Source organism: Cnephaeus nilssonii (assembly GCF_951640355.1).
Source record: "Cnephaeus nilssonii genome assembly, chromosome: X".
Lineage (NCBI taxonomy): Eukaryota > Metazoa > Chordata > Mammalia > Chiroptera > Vespertilionidae > Cnephaeus > Cnephaeus nilssonii.
The window spans coordinates 54,084,563-54,108,881 of NC_137071.1; the positions used below are offsets into that span (position 1 = coordinate 54,084,563).

General features: G+C 43.2%; 1 protein-coding gene across 1 annotated transcript in view; it reads left to right on the forward strand.

Annotated features, from left to right (window-relative positions):
• Nucleotides 1-24,319, forward strand: part of SYTL5 (synaptotagmin like 5) — a gene marked incomplete at both ends in the record, with an annotated part of 289,171 nt that overhangs the window by 36,975 nt on the left and 227,877 nt on the right. The window contains 1 exon segment of the mRNA XM_079765810.1: nucleotides 14,480-14,689. Within this exon segment, the coding sequence (XP_079621936.1) occupies nucleotides 14,480-14,689 (210 nt within the window).

The following is a 24,319-nucleotide window of genomic DNA, read 5'->3' on the forward strand; positions in this document are numbered from 1 at the left end:
CCTGATACTCCTGCCAGATTTAACTGTTCCTCACTCACTCACACACACACCACACACATCCACACCCTTTCACCCCCTCACTCACACCGTCTCCCTCACCTCTATCCTGTCAGCTTCCATCTTCCACCCTCAAAAGTTCTCTTTTTCATCATTGCTAATTTGAGAAAGTACTGCTGTATGTCAGTTTGCATTTGTGGTTTTTAGTGTTTTTACATGATTTTTATTTTTCTCTTCTGTGACTTTTTTATCAACATTATTTGTTCACTTATTATTGGGTGTTAGAGTGTTTCAGTAAAGATTTGTATGAATTCAATTGTCACATATTTGGGAAATACTTTTCCATAATTCAGCAAAAAAAAATCATTGAGTACTTATTATATGCAAGGCATAGGAAATGGAGATGATTTCATTTCGAATTTAATCCAAGCAAAAGTGCATTTTATTGGATTGTGCAAAGTCTCCACTTTCACAAGGATTGAAATCAAATAGACATATTCTTTGAGTAAAATATAAATAATTTGCATTCTTCTCTACTGCTATAATAGTATCCATGATAATTATGAGTGTAGAAATTAGGGTAAGTTCAGGTCTGAGTGTCAGAGAATCAAAATAATAGTGGCTTAAGTAGGAGAGTTTTCTTTTTTTACCTAGATGAAATAATGAGGAAAGCAACCCAAGACCAATAATGGTGGTCCCATGCTCATATGCTCATCAGAGGTACTTGGCCCTTCTAACTGATTGATTGGCCATCTTCAACATGGGTTGACACCTGTTAAAATTAATATATATATACTAGAGGCCCAGTGCATGAATTCATGCATGGGTGGGCTCCAGCTGGACCAGATTGAGGCTGGGCCTGTCGAGAGGAGGAGATGGTGGGTTGGAGGTTGGCTGGCTGGGGGAGGGGCCACAGGCGATTGGCCAGCAGGCCCCACCCCTGATTGCATTTTGGTGTTCGATCAGGAACCAGCAGCCTGTGGGAGGGGCCATGGGTGGTTGGGTGGCTGGCCCTGTCCCTGATTTGGGTGTGGGGGCCAATCTAGGGTGGAGCCAGGCGGGGTGAGGAGCTGCAGGAGGTTGGCTGGCCAGCCCTTCCCCATATTGGGATGGGGGGAGCGATCAGGTGTGGGGCCAGCTGATGAAAGGGGCTGCAGGCCAATCAGGGAGATGGGGGCCTATAGGGGGCAGGGCTAGCTGGGAGGAAGGGCTGTGAAAGGTTGGCTGGCCAGCCCCTTATTGGGGTGGGGGGGCTATCAGGGGTGGGGTTGGTCAGGGGGAAGGCATTGGGGTGTTTGGCTGGCCAGCCCTTGATTGGGGTTGGAGAGTTAAGTAGTGTGAAGTACTTATTAAAGGATACTTTTGAGAACAGTAACTGGGAAGAATGGGAAAAGAGCAGGTTTTAGCAGAGGAATAAGTAAAGCTGCAATGCTGGCCAGGGATCAGCTTCAGCTAACCACAAAGAGAGCTCTTGGGTCAATGGGGAATAAAGGAGGCATATGTACCTGATCGGGCTGGTTTGCTGGCCACAGTGGGCATCATAGCAACCGGTCATTATGGTGTTACAGTCACTGGCTTTTTATATATATAGATACTAGTAAATGTGTGTGTGTGTGTGTGTGTGTGTGTGTGTGTGTGTGTGTGTGTACTAGAGGCCCACTGCACAAACTTCATGCACTGGGGGGTGTCCCTCAGCCCATCCTACACCCTGTCCAATCTGGGACCCCTCGGGGGATGTCTGACTGCCGGTTTAGGCTTGATCCTTGTGGATCGGACATCCCTTTCACAATTGAGGACTGCTGGCTCCCAACCACTTGCCTGCCTGCCTGCCTGATCATCCCCAAACCACTCCCCTGCCAGCCTGATCAACACCTAACTGCTCCCCTGTGGGCCCAATCGCCCCCAACTGCCCTCCTCTGCTGGCCTGATCGCCCCCAACTGCCCTCCCCTGCCAGCCTGGTCACCCCCAGCTGCCTCCCCTGCTGGCCTGGTCACCCCTAACTGCCCTCCCCTGCTGGCCCAGTTGCCTCTAACTGCCCTCCCCTGCTGGCCTGGTTGCACCTAAGTGCCCCCCCTGCCAGCCTAGTCGCCCCTAACTGTCCTCCCCTGCTGGCCTGGTTGCCCCTAACTACCCTCCCCTGCTGGCCTGGTCGCCCCCAACTGCCCTCTGCTGCTGGCCTGGCCACCCCTAACTGCCCTCCCCTGCTGGCCTGATATCCCACAACTGCCCTCCCCTGCCGGCCATCTTGTGGTGGCCATCTTTTTTTATTTTGCTTTTCCGGTTGAGTGTTTTATGCTTCTTTGTATTTCAAATCTTTGACTTGATTCTTGTGTTCCTCTAGTCTGCTGTTAGGTCTCTGTATAATATTTTTTATTTCAGTCAATGTATGTTTAATTTCCAGTTGGTCCTTTTTCATATCCTCAAGGGTCTCGCTAAATTTGTCGGCCTTTTCTAGGAAATTCTTGAAAAACCTTATAACTGTGGTTTTGAACTCTATATCCAGTCATTTGCTTTCCTCCATTTATTTCGTTTGTGATCTGTTTCTTTGTCTCTGCATTTTCGCTGCTTCCCTGAGTTGGTAGAGTAGCTTTGTGTGCTAGGTATCCTATATGGCCCAGTGGCTCAGCCTCCCCAGTTACCTGATGTGGACACTCTTGGTGCAACCCTTTGTGGACTGTGTGTACAGCCTTGTTGTAGTTAAGTCTTGATTGTTATTGGTATCACTGGGAGGAATTGACCTCCAGGCCAATTGGCTGTGAGGATCAGCTGTGTCTATGCTGGGAGAACTTCTGTGCTGGAGACAGCCTTATGAGACAAGACTTGCAAAATGCAAAAGTCTCTGTGCTCAGTGTGAATGGGGAGGAGTCTCAGGGATGAGTAGACAGTCTTGGCTTCCCGTCATCCCTGCCCTATGAGGCCCCTGGGTCTCAGTGTCCCTCCATAATTGCTGCAAGCACCTCTGAGAGAAACCCGCCCTCAAGTTTTGCCCGCTGCCAGACAGTCCAGTCTCTCCCCCAATGAATCTGGATTCCAAGATTCTCGCCCAGAACTGGGGTTCAGCGCAGTTGGGAGCTTCTGTCTCTCTCCCACTAGAGAAAGCCAGCGGTGCACTCAGCAGTTAGTCCTTTCTGTGCGCACTAGCGCGCACACCTCCAGACTTCTGCCTTTCGCGGCTCCCTTGAGTTTCCGTGTGCTCTCTCTTTTCCTGACAGTCCAGATTTCCCCTGTATGAGCCTGGGTCCTCAGGATCTCGCCCGGAATTGGGGTTCAGTGCAGTCAGAACTGGGTTTCAGTGCAGTCAGGAGCTTCCTTCTCCCTCCCACCAGAGAAAGCCAGCCAGGCACTCAGCCGCCCTTCCTCTCTGCGCACGTGTCTCCATACCTCAGCCTTTTGCAGCTCCTCTGATTCCCCATGAACTTTTATCTTTCCTTCTAGTTGTAGAATTTCCACTCAGCCAGCATTCCTGTGATTATGGATGATGTCTGTTTTGTCTTTTAGTTGTAGTTTTGAAATTGTTGTGCGAGGCAACAGTTTAGGTGTTTACCTATGCCGCCATCTTGGTTTCTTCTCAGTAATAATCTTTAAAAGCCCAGTATTTTACCCTTGTTTTTTTTTTTTAAAGAAATAATTCTTGTTTTACTGATTCTATATCCATCTTTTTTTATGTATAATTTCCCACATTGATAATAGGACTTTCTACAGTTTGGGGAAATCTAGTAAGGTATCCTTTGGGTTTCAAATAAGTAAAACATATACCTGTGCCTTGTCAAAAAATTGAAATGATAGTTATTTCAATGCATTTCCAGGAGAAAGTCTTGATTTGCTAATTACATACTATGAAATCAATTTCTGCTATTTTTTTAAGATAACAGAGCATACCTTGGAGATACAAGTTTGGTTCCAGGCTACTTCAATAAAATTAGTTGTAATCTTTTTTGTTTTGTTTTTGTTTTTGTTTTTTGTTTTGCTGATGGAGGGCCTTGTCTTCAATTTACAAAATAAAAAAAAAGAAACATCTGTGAAGTGCAATAAAGTGAAGTCTAATAAAATGAGATATGCCTGTATAGTTAATTAACAATTGTCTGTCTGTTCACTTGGCTTTGTGAGATGATATTCCTATGAACCCAGTGTTTTACTACCAGGAAGTTCTTGGTGTCATTTGCAGGCTTTAAGATTTCACAATTCTCTCTTTCCTTGAGACAATATCTAAACACATGAAATTGGTACAATTCACAAGAATTCTTTATTTAAACAAGTATTCTTTCAATCTTGTTCCTGAAATAGATTTCTATCTAGTGAAAACTCTTCCCCAGTTCTCAAATGGGCTTGATTCTTTTTAATATCCTTGGATTTGAAAACTAACCCAAAGATTTATAGTTTATTAGGACCAGACCGGTGTGTTTGTTGAAAACAGCTTCATTGGGGAATGTTTGCTATGAGACACTCTGTGATAAGAGGCCCCTTGGGCAGATGCCATTTGGTGGAAGAAGCAGGGTAGGAAGAAGCCCCAAATGTTTACTGATGCGTAACTTTGAGTGTGCTTAGCATGGTTTTGTATAACTAGGTAAAAAATAGAAGTTGTTGATAATATTATTTCTGAACAAAACTATTTTAATAGACTGAGAACTCAGGAGAGGTGTCTGGTATCGAGGAGGAGTGCAGATTTTGGAATATAACATTCTGGATCTGAATCCTGACTGCACCACTTGATAACTTTGTAAACCATAACAAGTTTTCCTTCTGAGACTGCATTTTTTAAAATGTATGAAATGGGAACCATTATATCTTTAGCATGGGTTACTGTCAAATGACATGACATGTAAAGCAGAGTGCCTGTCATTATTTTGACTAAGTGTTGTGAACTTAGGTTTTAATAATAAGTTCAGCACAGAGAAGCTACAATCAAAATGGAAAAAAAAATAATGTTTTTATATTCAGAATACAAAAAGGAGGTCTGGTCACCACTGGATTTCCCTTAGGCAATAAATAACCTCAGTGTTGATGGCATTGCCTCTGGATGTGAACAAAAGTCAAAAGTGCTAGGAAGTACTAGTATGCAGCCATTTGTTGGAGAGTGGGAATTTTTGCCCATTCCAGAGAGGCCGTGGACTATGCCCCAGATAGAGTTGTCAGTGCTGACACCAAGCCAGGCCTTGAGATAGGGTCTCATGGCCCCTTCCTAGCACATAGGCCTTCCTTCATAGAACACTGTCAGCTTTCTGAAGAACAGGATGACCTTGTGAATAACATGGTCGTCAATGGCATGACTCTGACGTTGCTTGGGAAAAACTGTTTTGTTTTGGGTTACTTGTTCTGCAAAAACAGGATGTGGTTAATGGGTTTAAAAGTGGTCCTGAACAAAGGGTTGCTGCTGTTCTCTGGACTCCCTGCATCGAGAAAGGCAGAGCAGTCGCCGGCTAGCCAGCCGGCCGGCCGGCCACCCGGCTAATAAAGGCTCCCTAAATTTTAATCTGGTCTGGACTCCAGTGGTTGTTCACTCACGTTTGCTCCACAACACCATTGACATCTGGCTGCTGTGACATTATTCTTTATGCATATATTTTCTCAAGTGATTTTTGTCTCGTTTCTGGTTAGACACTATTTTTCATCAGTTTTACATGGCTTTGCTCTCTTAAATGGATATGAAACTCTAGCTCTAGACAAAGATTTAGCTTGAAGGTATTGCAACAGAGGCTGAAGCATAACCTAATAGCAATATCTCTGCTAGTGGACAATAACATAACAAGCTAATATTACTGAGTTCTTATTTTACTTGTTGGGAAATAGGCTAGGCTGTGGGTGACAGAGACACATTTTAGTAAGGCTTAAACAAGAAAAAAATACTTTTCTCTCTAATTGAAAAGTCTTGGTTGGTTGCCAGTTTTGTGATATTATTATGGTGGCTCCATTTTAGCATGGTTCTGAGCACCTTTTCTTTAGTTGCTCCATCATCTGGAGAGTCTAGTTCTTGATCCAAGATGGCTTACCCCTATGTTTTCATCCCAGCCTTTGTAAAGGAGGAAGGATTCAAGGGAAAGAAAGGCCTTTTCCATTAGGGACATGACCTAGAGGCTGCCTAAATCATTTCTGATCACATCACATTAGCCAACATTTAGTCTCATGGCAAAATCTAAGGCACACTGGGAAATACAGTTTTTATTCTGAGTGGTGATGAACCTGGCTAGACATTCCACTAACAGAGAAGGGTAGAACAGATATTGGGAGACACATACCATAATTGTCTAGTCCACAAATACTATGTGTCAAGCTGTGCTTAACATTTTACTTAATGTTCACAATAAGCCTATGAGGTTGTAGCTATTATGATTTTCTTTACAGAAGGAATATTTTGAGTAAGGGAGGTTAGGTCTCCTTAAGTATTGAGAAGAGAAGTTAAGTAATTTTCTAAAAGTCTCTAAGTAAATATGTGGTAATGCCAGGATTTTAATCCAGATCATCTGACTTTAGAACCTTATGCTCTGGGCCACTAGTATATAGTCCTCAATTTTTCATCCTGTCTTCTTAAGACTTGATGTGCTTTTCTAGATGAGATTGAGGGTTGTTTAAAGACATCAAGGAATCAAAGATACTTTTCTGTGGCTTCCTCTTCCAGGCAACAAAATGCTTCCATTCTAAAATTCCTATCTTATTTGGTGCAAAACAATGTACAATTGGGACTAGATATGGTAATGAAAGAAAAATAATGACACAGATGTGATGGGAATTTTAAGAAAAGCAATACCTGATTTGAAAGGAACGTGTCTATGCAAAGATAAAACAAGTAGTCTTTGTAATGCATTGAACATTTATTTATTGATTGATTGATTGATTGATTGATTAAGGTGTCACATATTTGTCCTCATCCCCCATTCCCATCCCCCACCCCACCCCCCTGTTGTCCTTAACCATTGGTTAGGCTTGTATGCATGCACACAGTCCTTTGGTTGATCTCTCCCCCCTACCCCCACCCTCCCCTACCCTCCCTCTGAGGCCCGACAGTCGGATCGATGCCTCCTTGTTTCTGGGTCTGTTCTTGTTCTTCAGTCTATGTTGTTCATCATTTCCCCTAGATGAGTGAGATCATGTGTTACTAGAAATATACTTATAAGAACCAAATGTGAGACGAGCAATAATAGTTATGCTGACAGGCAAATGGATCAGTCTGTAGTAAGTTTCTTTCTGGACCAACAGTTCTTTTGATACCCAATTTCAATGTCCGCCAGTACCTTATGTGTATGTCGGCACTGACTTTTCAGCTCTGGATGGTGGACAAATGGTGGTAATGCAGGTCCAACTCCCTCTGGTTTGGTCTCACCCAGACCCAGGGGCGCAGCTTCACCTGGACTCAGGGGCGCGCGGCCTCACCCGGACCTGGGACCCAGCATCACCCGGGCCCTGGGGCACGTGGCCTCACCCAGACCCAGGTGCGCGCGGCCTCACCCGGTCCCAGGATCCAGCCTCACCCGGACCCAGGGGCGCGTGGCCTCACCCAGACCCAGGGGCGCGCGGCCTCACCCGGACCTGCATTGAACATTTTTTATAATGGAATAGAAAAACATGAGTTTAGTATATCACCAGAATATAGAAATGAAGAGATTCTATCATTCAACTGCAGTTGAGATAGTTCATCTTTTCAATATTTAAGATTTCAATTAAATATAGGTAATAAATTCACATGTTAATATAAATGTATCTGTGCAGCAACAAGGATACTTTAAACTGATACTTTAAAATGCAAGAGCATCCTGAGCTTATCTCTAATGAAGAATTGCTGTTAACAGAAATTAAATGTGTTCAATAGTTTGTTTTTTCTTTATAGTTTTTATCAGTTTTTAACCATTGACTTTAGGCCATACTTATCTGTACTACTCTTTTCCATCCATCTCCCATACTTTTTGCTTCTCTTTCAGCAATAAAAAATAGGGGAATTATATATTTTTCAGAATCAAAATAGTTTTGCTTACTGAACAAAGGTGTAGAAATGAGATTAAGGAAGTTGGAAAAAGCTCTGGAAATTCTTATCAAGTAATTGAGAACATCCTGTAGTTTCATCAGGTGTGCATTACTTTTTCAAAGTATGTTTTATTTCAGTTTAAGCCAATTTTAATTTGAATTTATTCCTACTAATCCAACATTGCACATTTTTTATCTTCTCATTCTCATTTTTAAAAATATTTTTTTCTTGATTCCAGAGAAGAAGGGAGAGGGAGAGAGAGAGATAGAAACATCAATGTTGACAGAGAATCATTGATCAGCTGCTTCTCCATGCCCCATACTGGGGATCGAGCCCACAACCCAGGCATGTGTCCTGACTGGGAATCAAACAATGACCTCCTGGTTCATAGGTCGAAGCTCAACCACTAAGCCACACCAGCTGGGCTCATTCTCTTTTTAATAATGATGGTTATATTTTGTAAAATCATCTATAATTCACAAAGCACACTACCATACTTTATTGACTCTGGCCCTCACAAACACCCTCAGATGAAGATTGGAATGGAATTATCTTCATTTTGAAGTTGAAGTAGTTGAGACCCAGAGAGGTTAAGTGGAATGCCCAGTGATACCCAATAAGCAGCATGGCTGAGTTTCCTTCTCTCCACCCTCCTCCCCCGCTTTCTCCTCTTGTTACCTTTTACTTATGCTTTCTCTTATTCATCTAATTAAATGTTATCTATTACTAGAGGCCCGGTGCACAAAATCCATGCATGGAGAGGGGGTGTCCCTCAACCCGGCTTGCACCCTCTCCAATTGGGAACCCCTCGGGGGATGTCCAACTGCCAGTTTAGACCTGATCCCTCTCACAATCCGGGACTGCTGGCTCCTAACTGCTCGCCTGCCTGCCAGCCTGATCACCCCCTGCTGGCCTGATTGATGCCTAATTGCTCCCCTGCTGGCCTGATTGCCCCCAACTTCCCTCCCCTGCCACCCTGATCACCCCCAGCTGCCCTCCACTATCATCCGATAGCCCCCAGTTGCCCTCTCATGCCAGCCTGATCACCCCCAACTGCCCTCTCCTGCCAGCCCTGATCGCCCACAACTGCCCTCCCCTGCCAGGGCCTGATCATCCACAACTGCCCTCCCTTGCTGCAACCTGCCTCCTCTGCTCGAGGTGGCGGAGATGCCAGGACCAGCTTCCTCCATGCCGCGCAGAGCCGCGGGACCACCAGGCCTCACCAAGTGGAGTGGCTACCGGTCCCTGCCTCTGCTCTGCACATGGCCATCTTGTGGCAGTCATCCTGTGGCGGCCATCCTGTGGCAGCCATCCTGTGGCGGCCATCTTGTGGCAATGTTGTGTGAGGGTGTCATGTGAGGGCCTGATGCCACCTAGGCTTTTATTATATAGGATGTTCTAGCCACTGCTTATGTGCTGAACAAAACAGATAGTCTTGCCCTAATAGAGGAGTTAGTGAGACAATTAAACCAGTTAAAAACAGCCAAATAAAGGTATAATTAAAAATTATGGTAAGGCCCTAACCCAGGGGTCCTCAAACTTTTTAAACAGGGGGCCAGTTCACTGTCCCTCAGACCGTTGGAGGGCCGGACTATAGTTTAAAAAAAAAAAAAAAAACTATGAACAAATTCCTATGCACACTGCACATATCTTATTTTGAAGTAAAAAAACAAAACACCCACATGTGGCCTGCGGGCCGTAGTTTGAGGACGCCTGCCCTAACCGGTTTGGATCAGTGGATAGAGCATTGGCCTGTGGACTGAAGGGTCCCAGGTTCAATTCCGGTCAAGGGCATGTATGTTGGTTGCAGGCACATCCCCAGTAGGAGGTATGCAGGAGGCAGCTGATCGATATTTCTCTCTCATCGATGTTTCTAACTCTCTATCCCTCTCCCTTCCTCTCTGTAAAAAAATCAATAAAATATATTTCTAAAATATTACGATATGTGCTGTGAAGAAAAAGAACACATTTCTGTGAGCGAGAATAAGATGGGAATCTGCTGTAGATTTGACTGTCAGAGAAAGCCTCTGGGAAGCAACAGTAAAGCTGAAGTAAAAAGGATATATGAAAGGCTACACTATATGTTTATCAGTCAGGATAGGCTAAATGATGCTGCAATAATAGCCTCAAATTCTTAGTGGCTTAAAATAATGAAAGTTTTCTCATCCTATATATCTAAAACAGGATGGCTGGGGACTATAGTTCATGGCATCCTCAGACCAAGGGAGGGCTTATGAAAAACCAAGCATTCACTTTTTGCAGTTTTTAACTGGAAGGAATCCCATGCCATATTTCATGGATCAATGCCAATCACAATACCACATCTAATGTCAAGTGGGCAGGGATGTGCAGTCCAACTTGTTCCACGTTCTTAGCCTCCCTTGCAGCTAGTGGTGGTGATGTGACACTGTCTGGTCAAGGAAACTTAAGGGGAAATCTGATGTGAGAACTTTTTAGTTAATTTTTGCTTTTCTGTTAAGAGACAGCTTCATGTGACACCCCTTCCTCCTTATTCCTGCCTTAAAAGTGGATGCTATGCTGGAGCTGTCTGGGAATTTTGCTTAAGAATGATAAATCATACATTAGAGATAAGAGACTATCAGGATGAAAGGAATGCTCAATGACCTGATTTTGTAGACTAAACTAATGCTCATTATGAATTTCTTGTTATATGGGGGGAAATATGAAACCAATATACTTTTTTCTTTTTTGTTTCAATGTTTATTATACTTTAAAAATTATAATATTAATAAAATTATATTTGAAATTTAGAAAATAAAAGAGAAAACCTATACATTGTCCTACCACACAAACCATACCAATGTTAGCATTTTTATATATTTCTTATCATAGTATGGGGTGAAACTAATTTTCTTTTCTTTTTTTTTCTTTTTATTTTTTAAAATTTTATTGTTTAAGGTATTACAAATAGTAGTACATATGTCTCTTTTTTCCCCCCGCTGACTTCCCCCTGGCCTCCCCTATCCCACAGCACTTTCCCTCGTCCTCATGCCCCCAGTGTCTTGCGTCTGTTGGTTGTGATTATATGCATGCACACTTTCTTTTCATAGTTGCAGTTGACTACTTTTATCCTCTTCTTGAGTGACTGAAAATGGCTGTGTCTACTTCATGTGAATTATCTTAGACACAATTGAATTGGGTCAATTTCTAAGAGATATTTGAAAAATTAGTAAGCTGCTTCAAAGTTTGTGCCAGCCTATGGAATTCTTCCCACATGTCTTATAGACCCTCCAGAATATGTGGCATAATTAGTACCTATTAACTTAGGAATTTCCCAGCTAGTGTGTTTGGGCATTTGTTATTTTTTTCCCATGGCCTGATTTATACAGAGCCCCAAGTCTTTTCAGACTCCAGAACTGTGAACTTGGTGAAACCTGATTGTTAAAGTCCTGTCAGTAGAGCACAAAGAAAAATGTACTATAAATGTTTGTCTTTATGACCTTAAATTCTCCAAGAGTTCTCACTCTAAGTGGTTAAACTTCAGGCACCTGATTATAGAATTTTCTTCCAGAAGAGAATTTACCTCTGGAAAATCCTAGAACATCCCATTGTCTCGGTTTAGTACTCTCCTTCCACCACCAGCCCACTTGGATAGTACTGCTGTCTAAGATTTCTAGCTTTTTTCTACCCATTTTGATCACTTTGTTTCTTTATCCTTGTTGCAAGAATTGTTATAGATTTTGAATTAGCAATGTTTTATTTCTCCTGTGCCCTGAAGTGCTTCTCTAAATAATATAGTTGTGGTCTTAAAATGGTAATGCATTCTTTTTCTTTAAAGCTTGTAGCTTTTATAACTTTTCAAAAGTAAATCATATGGATTTACTTTTCTTACACTTAATTTCATGAGCCAGTTGCTCATGGGAAAAAAAGACATAAAGGTACTTTTAAGCTCTAAATCAGGGATTAAGAAAGTATCTGATGTAGGTTGTCATTTGTGTTTAGATAGGAGAAGAGATTTCTGTATAGCTGCCTGTTGCAACATATGAATCATCTTGCATTATTTATCCTTTTCTTGAATAATATGGAGGATAATGGGAATCTTTAGTAGATATCCTGTTTGATTTATTTTCCTCTCTGAATATCAGAATTCCCAGTACATAATAAGCACCTAGTAAATGTTCATTGGATAAATGAGTGAGACAATCAAAGGTTTTGGAACCCTTACTCTTCACTTTTATAATTCCCCATCTATGAATCTCTCATTAGGCAAGGGATTAAAAGACCTGGTTTCTGCCCTGGCTGGTTTGGCTCAGTGGGTAGAGCGTCAGCCTTCGGACTAAAAGGTCCTGGGTTCGATTCCAGTCAAGGGCACATGCCTGGGTTGCGGGCTCCATCCCAGTGTGGGGCCTGCAGAAGACAGCCAATCAATGATTCTCTCTCATCATTGATGTTCCTCTCTCTTCTCTCTCTCTCTCTCTCTCTCTCTCTCTCTCTCTCTCTCTCCCTCTCCCTTCCTCTCTGAAAAATTAAATAAAATAAAAAAATAAATAAAAGACCTGGTTTCTGGTTTTATATATACTGCGTACAATCTTTAACATGAGACTTATAATACATTACAAGTTATTTGAAGGCACCAAAGAGATTATAAATAGTTTTAAACATTTAAGTATCTTATAACTTAGCACAGAACTAGGTCCTGAGCAGTATATACAAGAAACTGAAGTCATTATTCCTGCTTTTGGGGAGATACTAGTATTGTGGGGTATAATGAAGCACAGTTCCACAAATGTAAAAGGAAAAAGTATGAGATGTGTGGGATGAATCTGGGATTATTTTCTTCTAAAACATACAAATGTTATGTTGAAGAAGGGATTGGATATGGATAACATAAAAGAATTGTATGTCTGTGAAACATTTAAGTGGAATGAATCTGTCATCTGTTTTCCAAATTTGGCAATACATAGAATAAATAAGGAATCTTTTAAAAATACCATTGCATAGGCCACATCCTAAACCAATTATATGCGAGTGGCGGGGGGAGGCTTGGAAATCAGCGTAATTTTTAAAAATCTTCCCAGGTGATTCCAGTGCATAGCCAAATCTGATAACAACTGTTCCAAAGTTGTGCTTCTGAAACTTTAATCACTTGGAGATTTTGTAAAATGCAGAATCTGATCCAGTAGGTTTGAGGTAGGGCCTGAGATTCTCCATTCCTAACAAACTCCCAGATGATGCTGACACTTTCAGAACAAGGACCACACTTTGAATAGTTATCTTCTAAATTGTATATAAATATACATATCAGGTAGTAAAAAAATGGACATGGAAATAGCATTTATTTAGTACCTATGTACCAGGAACCGTGCTGGTAACTTTATATATTATACTATTTAATCTTTTTTGTTGTTGTTAACCTCCACCCAAGGATATGTTTTACATTGATTTTTTTTTTTAGAGAGAGTAGAAAGAATGGAGAGAGGAGAGAAACATCGATGTGAGAGAGACACATCGATTGGCTGCCTTTCACTCATGCCCCAACCAGGGCTGGGGGGCCAAACCTGCAACCCAGGTATGTGCTGTTGACTGGGAATCAAACCTGCAATCCTTGGGTCCACAGGCCGATACTCTACCAATTGAGCCATGCAGGCCAAGGCTATGTCATTTAATCTTAAAAACAGAAAATAATAGCTCAGCCAGTGTTGCTCAATGGTTGAATGTTGACCTATGAACCCGTAGGTCACAGTTTGATTCCCAGTCAGGGCACCTGCCTGGGTTGTAGGCTTGATCTCCAGCAGGAGGCAGCCAATCAAAGATTCTCTCTCATCATTGATGCTTCTATCTCTCTATCCCTCTCCCTTCCTGTGTCTGAAATCAATAAAAATCTATTTGAAAAACTATTTTATAAAACAGAAAATAATATAATAAGAATTTTATTACCCTCATTTTAAAAACAAAGAGTCACAGGTTGAGTCAGTAAATCATTTTCTAAGGTTGGACAGCTAATTCATGATGCAACTTGGATTCACACATAGGTATGTCTGACAGCAAAGCCCATAGGTTAAGGGACATTTTTGGATACCCTCATATGATAAAAATAAGCATTTAGATTTGAAATAGTAGGCAATGTCTTTGTAGCAATCTCTTCATTGGATCACCTAAGGAAAGTTCCCATGTTGCCAAGCTTGATTTCACACTCTTCCTCTGTATAGTATATCTAGGCAAGTAAAGAACATGACATTGTGCATGCCTCTAGGCTAGGGTTGTGCTCCAATATTATGGCATCAAAGATCTTGGAGAAGTTAGAGTAGATGTGAATAAATACTAATTTCAAAGTAGTAGTGCTCAGGAAGGATGTCAAAATTCAAAAGTAAAACACAAATATGCTTTTCAACTATTGATATAAAAAATTGTTGACTATAGAGGAAGAAATTGTGTTTTCTGAAATTATTTGGCTCTGACTCCTTGATTCTTTTAAATGTTCTTCCAAATGAAAATATCCCTTAAGTAAAGATAGCTTAGCTCCTCTCTTTGTTTTTTTTAAGGTGATGTTCCCCCTCTCCTTACAGGAAGCTGAAAAACGAACTCTTAGAAGCAAAACGTAGAAGTGGGAAGATTCAACAAGAGACCAGCAGAGTCTGTGTTCACTGTCAGAGAAACCTGGGCTTAATATTTGACCGGGGAAACCCATGCCAGGCCTGCTCACTGAGGGTGTGCAGTGAATGTCGGGTCTCGGGCCTTGATGGCAGCTGGAAGTGCACTGTCTGTGCCAAAGTCACGTGAGTTTCTTGATTTTGCTTGGAAAGCCAGATTTGAAGACTAAAGGAATTGAAGTGGGAAAAACAAGAAAGAAAAAGAGTATTTAAAATTTTTGGATAGAATGTGGAATTATAAGTATAGATCAATCATGGGTTCATCAAGGCTTTGACATTTGGCAGTAGTGTGTGTGTGGGGGGGGGGAGAGAGAGAGGGGGGGACAGAGGAATAGATAAACAGAGACATACACAGAGTCAAATATAACAGTATTTTTATTGTTTAACACTATAACATATAGTAAAATTAGAAGCCTGACAGAATGACGTCTCTTTTTGCATTTGAAAACCACACAGGATCTTTCTTCTATTAGAGCCCCACTTGGCTCTATGTGGCTTCTCAGAAAGCACAGTTACCCTGAGACATTTAGGGTAACTGGCAAGATAGATATGAAATTTCCGGGCTGCTCTCTCCACATCAGCTGAGAGACAAAACTAGAGTAGTTCTTGAATTTTTGCCAACCTGGTACTTGAGAAAGGGCGAAGGGAGAGGATGTTCTCATTCACCTCTGCATTTAGCTTATTGGAGTAAAATGGTCACAGGATTCTCTATTTCAACCTGGGTATAAGTCAAGAATCATTATTTTCTAAGTTTAATTAAACTAGAGTCTAAGCCTGATGTGGTCACTACTAATCTTGGATCCTACTAATTCCATCCTTTTGAAAAGTCTCTCCCTGGACCAACCAATATATTTTCTCCCTCCCAAAGTCACTTCATCTCCTCTATCCTAGGAGGTGCCTAATAATCTCATCTCAAGGCAACTTCGTGTTGATCTGTTTCCTGTGGTTGAGGAGTTGGAGGGTGCTGAAATCACTTCAGGTTCATTTGATTTGGTTTAGTTAAGTTTATCTTTTCCCCTCACTAACACATTCTCTTATAGGTGTTAAGAGGATAATTTTAAGAGAAAAGTGAATAGTTTAGTAGTAAGAGTGAGTGACTTTCCATCTCTAACCACTCTGAATAAAGGCTAGTGTGTTCTATTGAGGATTCCTATATTCAGTGATTGCATTATTTAATCTATGTTATTTTTCCTGTACTTTTTCAAAAGTGATCCTGAAATGAGCAATTCATGCTATGTTTTTTACACTGGATTAAGAGAAACAGTTCTAAAGAAATGAACCATTTAAGTTGTTTTATTACTTTCTTTGAATGCATTAATATACTTAAGTAACCATCTTTAATATTTTGTCCAACATAAGTAAATTCCTTTTAGTGTTTCCTTCCCCTAATTAGCAAACATCCTTCTATAGATCTGTGGGAATGAACACTGATTTTGAAATCATTGACATATGGGTTGCAATATAGCCTTTGTTGACATTTGTATTCTTTTTATAAATTGAGTTTAGAAATCTGCAAATCAGGATGCACAAATAATGCTAGATATCTTCTTATTTTTTTCTCATAAAATAAAAGTATTTACTTTGTGTATTTCTCTATATACCTGTACAGGAAAAGTATCAATAATGCACTTTGCTTTCTACTTAAAAGTAATCTATATCTGGCTCTAGCTGGTTTGGCTCATTGGATAGAGTGTCAACCTGTGGACTGAAGAGTCCCGGGTTCGATTCCAGTCAAGGGCACATGCCTGGGTTGTGGGTTCGATCCCCAGTAGGGGTCGTGCAGGAGGCAACTGATCAATGATTCTCTCTCATCATTGATGTTTCTATCTCTCTCTCCCTCTCCCTTTCTCTCTGAAATATATATATATATGTTTAAAAAGTAATAAATATCTGTGACTCAAGTAAGAAATGCAAAAAGTTGCTGTTTCAGACCTTGGGCAATCCTTCAGAATGTTTGGGCGGTGCGCGGGGGGTGGAATGAGAGACATCTGTAACATGAAAAAAAAAGAGAGAATGTTTGGTCCTGTTCGGTTTGGTTCAGTGGCCTGTGGACTGAAGGGTCACTAGTTCAATTCCAGATCAAGGGCAAGTACCTAGGTTGCGGGTTCACTCTCTACCCATGGTCATGGCCTGTGCTGGAGGCAACCAATAGATGTGTCTCTCTCATATCCATGCTTCTTTCTCTCTCACCCTTCCTCCCCCCTTCCGGCCACTCTCTTTGAAAAGCAATGGAAAAAATATCCTCAGCTGAGGATTAACAACAACAAAAAGTTTGTCTCAGTGTGAAGTAATGGGTTTCTCCAATTCTGATCTACTTAATTTAGCATGTCAGAGTTGAATATAAAGGCTTTTACTACAGTATAGTAAAATAATAAATCACAGAGGAAATAATAAATAAATGGGCATACCTTCTTCAATTTTAGTTTTACTTCCATACAATTTTCTAGGAGTATTTGTCCCTCTCAGTTCTTAGTAACCACCAGAAAACAACAATAAGAAGTAAAGTAAAAATAGGAAAACATAGAAAGTAGCATCCTTTTCCTGTATGGATATACAGTATATGCTGCTTTATGAATATATATGTGCATGGCCTTTATTATTTTTTTGCTAGAGTTAACTCACATACACAAAAGGGCACAAATAACAAATGAATAAGTTTTTGAATTTTACCATTATTGATAGTTTATTTTTTAAATATTTTTAATATATTTTTATTGATTTCAGAGAGGAAAGGAGAGGAAGGGAGAGGTAGAAACATCAATGATGAGAGGGAATCATTGATTGGCTGCCTCCTGCACGTTGGACCGAGCCCACAACCCAGGCATGTGCCCTTGACCGGAATAAAACCTGGGACCCTTCTGTCCGCAGGCTAACGCTCTATCCACTGAGCCAAACTGGCGAGGGTGCATTATTGATAGTTTAGATGATATGATTCTTTCCTGGGAAGGGAGGGACTGTCCTATGCACTGTATGATGTTTAACAGAAGTCCTGGCCTCTATCCAGTAGATGCCAGTGCACTCCTTCCCCTTTCCAGTCATGACTATGAAAAATTACTCCCCCCCCAAAAAAATCACTCCAGACATATCCCTTGAGGAGCAAAAGCTGGCCCTGGATGAGAAGCACTGGTGGACAGCTCGGTGGACTATCATTATATCTGTGACTCTATCACTCAAGTGAAGAAATTAAACCTCACTAACACCCCAGAAGCCTTTCTCATTCCTCCTCCCAATCACTACTCCCTTTTAATTCCCCAACTAATAAGCACTATCCTGCTAACACCATAGATTAGCTTTGATTTTTTTATCCAGTTGCTCCTCGATTTACAATGGGGTTACATCCAGATAAACCCATTGGAAGTTGAAAATACCTAAGTTGAAAATGCTTGTAATACACGTAACCTACAGAACATTCTAGCTTAGCCTAGCCTACCTTAAACATGCTCAGAACACTTACATTAGCAAAAATCATCTAGCACAAAGCCCATTTATAGTAAAGTGTTGAATATCCCATGTAATTTATTGTACGTATCTCTTTTGTACCATTGTAAAGTTGAAAAATCATAAGTGAAAACATTGTAAGTTGAGGTCTGTCTGTACATTATATAAATCAATTTATACAGTGTGCATTTGTTTATAACTTACTTGGGTTAACATTTTATTTGTGAGACATTTTTGCTACATATAGCAGTTTAATCATTTTCACTGTTTTATGCTATCACATTTTATAAATATAATAGAGGCCCGGTGCACGAAATTTGTACATGGGGGGGTGTCCCTCAACCCAGCCTGTACCCTTTCCAAACTGGGACCCCTCGAGGGATGTCCAACTGCCAGTTTAGGCCTGATCGAACATCCCTCTCACAGTCCAGGACTGCTGGCTCCCAACCACTCGCCTGCCTGCCAGCCTGATCAACCCCTAACCACTCCCCTGCCAGCCTTATCACCCCTAACTGTCCTCCCCTGCAGGCCTGGTCGCCCCCAACTGCCCTCCCCTGCTGGACCAGTCACCCCTAACTTCCCTCCCTTGCCAGCCTGGTTGCCCCTAACTGCCCTCCCCTGCCAGCCCAATTGGCCTTAACTGCCCTCCCCTGCCAGCCATCTTGTGGCAGCCATCTTGTGTCCACATGGGGGCAGCCATCTTTGACCACATGGGGGTGGCCATCTTGTGTGTTGGAGGGATGGTCAATTTGCATATTACCTCTTTATTATATAAGATAAGGGTTTACATACCATTCTATCATTAATGGACATTGGGATGCTTTCAGCTTTCACCCCTTACAAACACTGTTGTTACAAATATATTTGTGCATGTCTCTTGGTGCACATGTATATGTATTTCTATTCCATATGTACATAGAAATAAAATTCCTGGGTCATAGAATATGCATATGTTCATTTTCAGTAGATGATGCCAAATAGTTTTTCAAAGTGGTAATATCGTGTTACCCTCTCATTATCAATGCATGAGAGTCATAGTTACTTTACCTTTTTACCATCACTGTTTTTTTTTTAATTTTTGTAATTTTGCTGGGATTGTAGTGGATTTCATTTGCATTTTTTTTAATCCTCACCTGAGGATATTTTTCCATTGATTTTCAGAGAGAGTGGAAGAGAGAGGAAAGACAGAGAGAAATATTGATGTGAGAGAAACACATCGATTAGTTGCCTCCTACACGTGCCCCCACCAGGGCTGGGGCTAGGGAGGAGCCTGCAACTGTGGTACATGCCCTTGACCAGAATTGAGCCAAACTGGCTAGGGTTGCATTTTCTTTATTACTAATGAAAATGAGAATATTTTCTTAATTCTTTTCTTAATCCTTTTTTGTGATGTACTAGTTAAAGTCCCTTGTCTGCTTTTCCTATAGGGTTTTCTGTCTTTTATTGACTCTTTGGAACAAATTATTCATATATTCTGATTATAAGCTGCTACTTGCATTACAGATATCTTCTCCCACCTTTTGACTTGTCTTTTACTTGCTTAATTGTGCCATTTGATGAGCAGAAATCTCTAATTTTCAGTAACTCAAATTGTTCATCTGTTCCTGTATGATTAGATTTATTTTGTATCTTGATAAAGAAAACTAACTCCCACATCATGAAAATATTTTCCTATGTATTCTTCCATAATTATCATTTTACCTTTTACCTTTAGATTTACAGTGTACATGGAATTGATTTTTGTGTATGCTATAGTTAGGGATTTTTATATTTTAATGTGGGTATCCACTTGATCCAACAATATTAATTGAAGAGGCCATCATTTATTCACCGCTCTACAGTGTAATATCTTCAAAAATCAAGTGTCATTTCTAACCACTCCATTATGTACCTAACATTGTGCCAATGTGACATTATTTTAATTATTGTAGCTTTATAATATAATTAGAGGCCCAGTGCACAAATTCATGCACCAGTGGAGTCCCTTGGCCTGGCCTGCAGATTTGGGCTAAAACTGGCTCTCTGACATCCCCCAAGAGGTCCCAGATTGTGAGAGGGTGCAGGCTAGGCCCAGGGACCCCAACAGTGCATGATCAGGACCGGGGAGGGATGTGGGAGGTTGGCCAGGCAGGGAGGGACTGAAGGAGGGCTCCAGAGCATGTCTGGCCCATCTTGCTCAGCCCCAATCCAGACTCTAGAAGCAAGCTAACCTACTGGTCAGAGCATCTACCCCCTGGTTGTCAGTGCACATCATAGCGACTGGTTGACCAATCGTCTGTCTGCCCCGGTGGTCAGTGCATGTCATAACAAGCAGTTGAGTGACCTTAGCATATCAGTAGCATATTATACTTTGATTGTTTGAACAGATGACTGGACACTTAGCATATTAAGCTTTTATTATATAGAATTTTATATCCAGTAGACTTGCCACTTTGTTTCTGTTCAAAATGCCCTGGCTATTTATGGCCCTTGGTATTTTCATAAAAATTTTAAAAACACCTTTATGCCCAGATGACATTGCTCAATGGTTGAGTGTCGACCTATGGAACCAGGACGACATGGTTCAATTCCCAGTCAGGGCACATGCCCGGGTTTTGGGCTTGATCCCCAGTGTGGGGCATGTAGGAGGCAGTGGATCAATGATTTTCTCTCACAATTGATATTTCCATTGCTCTCTCCCTCTCCCTTCCTTTCTGAAATCAATAAAAATGTATATTTAAAAAAAAACACCTTTACATTTCCACAAAACAAACATTCCTGGCATTTTTATCAGGATTGCATTACATCAATAGATATTTTCACAGGAGATTTGACATCTTTCAATATTTAGTCTCAACCCACAAACATTATGTGCCCCTACATTTATTTAATTCTTCTTTAATTTCTCTCAATAATATTTTATAGTTTTCTGGTACAAGACACACATTATTAGATTGATTTCAAGTAACTTATTTTTATTATAAATAGTGTCCTTTAAATTTTTTTATTTTCTAATTGCTCGTTTTGATATGCAATTTTAGAAATTTAATTGACTTGATTAGTTTGACCTTGTATCCAGTAATTTTGTTAAATCCACATATTAATTATAACAGTTTCTGAGAAGCTTTTCAGATTTTCTTTACAGACAATTATGTCATTTGTGAACTGTTTTGCTTTTTTATAACACAGATATTTTTATTGCCATACTGCATACTTTTAAAAAAAATTATTGAATTCTGCCATGTTCTTTCTTTTTTTCCTTTTACCTTTTTTGGGTTTAATTTATTCCTCATTATCAATTTTTTATACAAATGCTTAGATACTTAGTTTTTCAGCCTTTGTTCTTTCCTAAAATATGCATTTAAGGATTGAATTACCCTGCTTTCATTGTTTAGTTGCACTTCATACATTTTATTTTATTTTATTTTATTTTTTCACATTTAAAAAAACTATTTTATTCATTTATTTATTTATTTATTTTTCGTTCTCCTGCTCTGCAGGCTCTTTATTTTTTTTAAATTTCTTTATTGATTAAGGTGTCACATATTTGTCCTCATCCCCCCATTCCCATCCTACACCCCTCCCCACAGATGCCCCAACCCCCTGTTGAACTTAACCATTGGTTAGGCTCATATGCATGCACACAAGTCCTTTGGTTGATCTCTCCCCCCTCCCCCCACCCTCCCCTACCCTCCCTCTGAGGCCCGATAGTCCGATCGATGCCTCCTTGTTTCTGGTTCTGTTCTTGTTCATCAGTCTATCTTGTTCATCATTTCCCCTAGATGAGCGAGATCATGTGTCACTAGAGATATACTTATAAGAACTGAATGTGAGACGAGCAATAATAGTTATGCTGACAGGCAAATGAATCAGTCTGTAGTGAGTTTCTTTCTGGACCAACATTTATTTTGAGACCCAATATCAATGTCTACCAGTTCCTTATGTGTACATGTCAGCACTGACCCCTCAGCTCTGGATGGTGGACAAATGGTGGTAATGCAGGTCTGACTCCCTCTGGTTTGGTCTCGGCCAGACCCAGGGGCATGGCTTCACCTGGACTCAGGGGCTCGTGTCCTCACGCGGACGCAGGGGGCACGTGGCCTCACCTGGACCCAGGTGCGCGCGGCCTCACCCGGACCTGGGACCCAGCCTCACCCGGACCCAGGGGCACACGGCCTCACCCGGACCCGGGATGCAGCTTCACCTGGATCCAGGGCCCACGGCCTCACCCAGACACGGGATCCAGCTTCACCCGGACCCAGGGGCGCGTGGCCTCACCCGGACCCAGGGGTGCGTGGCCTCTCCCAGACCCAGGGTTGCGTGGCCTCCCCCAGGCCCGGGACCCAGCCTCACCCGGATCCAGGGGCACACGTCGTCACCCGGATCCAGGATCTAGCTTCACCCGGACCCAGGGGCGCGTGGCCTCACCTGGACCCAGGGGCACGTGGCCTCACCCGGACCCAGGGTCGCGTGGCCTCACCCGGATCCAGGGGCGCACGGCCTCACCCAGACCCGGGAACCAGCCTCACCCGGATCCAGGGGCACAAGGCCTCACCTGGACCCAGGGGCGCATGGCTTCACCCGGACCCAGGGGCACGTGGCCTCTCCCAGACCCAGGGGCGAGGCGTCACCTGGACCCAGGGGCGTGACCTCATCCGGGCCCGGGACCCAGCCTCACCCGGATCCAGGGGCACAGGGCCTCACCCGGACCCGGGATCCGGCTTCACCCGGACCCAGGGGCGCGTGGCCTCACCCGGACCCAGGGGCATGTGGCCTCATTCGGATCCAGGGGCGCACGGACTCACCCGGACCCGGGATACAGCTTCACCCGGACCCAGGGGCACGTGGCCTCTCCCGGACCCAGGGGCGAGGCGTCACCTGGACCCAGGGGCGCGACCTCACCCGGGCCCGGGACCCAGCCTTACCCAGACCCAGGGGCGTGAGGCCTCACCTAGACCCAGGGACGTGTGACCACAACCGAGCCCAGGGGTGCGCAACCTCGCCCTGACCCGGGACCCAGCCTCTCCCGGACCCAGGGGCGTATGGCCTCACCCGGACCCGGGATCCAGCTTCACCTGGACCCAGGGACGCGTGGCCTCACCCAGACCCAGGGGCGCGTGGCCTCTCCCAGACCCAGCGTCGCGTGGCCTCACCCGGGTCCAGGGGCGCACGGCCCCACCCGGACCCAGGACCCAGCCTCACCCGGACCTAGGGGCGCATAGCCTCACCCGGACCCAGCCTCACCCTGACCTAGTTCCTAGCCTCACCCGGACCCAGGGGCACGTGGCCTCACCTGTACCCGGGAACCAGTGGGGTTTCATCTTCTTGATCCCAATTCCTGTTGGTTAATTCCCTCTCAGCAATTCCTTCGGCCATTTTCTCAGAGCTCCAGGGCGGCTTCCTCAGAACTCGTTGGGCGGCGGACTCGGCGAAGCTCTGGTGTGCCCAGAGCATAGCGGCAGGCTGGTCCGGGGTCCCTGCGTCAGCCCTTGGGTCTTCAGCTGTGGCCAGTCGCCGAGCGTGCGCACCTGGCCGCTTCCGGGGCGTTGAGATTCTTGAAGGACTCGGAGGTCAGCAAGCGCGGAGTCTCCCACCCCGTGTCTTCCAGGGACTCGTCTGTCCGTGCTTGGCAGTGAGTGGAGCCGTCCCCTCAGCTGGAGACCGCCGGGGGAACTGCGCCGAGCACGTTCCAGGCCGCCATTGTGTCGCCTGAGCCATAGTTCTTAAAGTGTGATCTTTGGGTCACCGGCATCAGCATCATCCCGCGTACCCCTCTCTTTTATTCTAGTTGTAGAGCATCTGCTCAGCCAGCCCTCCGGTGGTTCTGGATGGTGTCTGCTCTGCTCTCCCGTCGTAGTCTCAAAATTGTTGTGGTAGGCAACCATCAGGCTTCCGCCCTCTGACTCCATCTTGGTCCTCCTTTGTATAGTTAAGTCTTGATTGTTGTTGGTGTCACTGGGAGGAATTGTCCTCCAGGCCAATTGCCCTTGAGGAGCCTCTGTGTCTATAAAGGAAGAGTTGCTGTGCAGGAGACACGTTTATGGGCCGGGTCTTGGTGCAGCAAGGCTTTGGCGCTCACTCAGTCTGCCTCTTGCATGTGTCCCTTATGCGAGTGGTTGAAATCTGGTGTCATCTCACACCAACCACTAGATGCCCTCGTTTCTGGGTCTCCAATGTAGTGTAGGTCAGCTACTGCCTGAGGCCACTCAGCAGGAATTACAGCAAAAACTGCAGTTTCCTCCTCCTGTCTGAGCGGCCCTGGAGCAGTCCGACTAGAACCGCAGTTTATCTGGTCAAGCTGCCACAGGGCAGGCCACCCACATGCAAAATCCGCTGCTT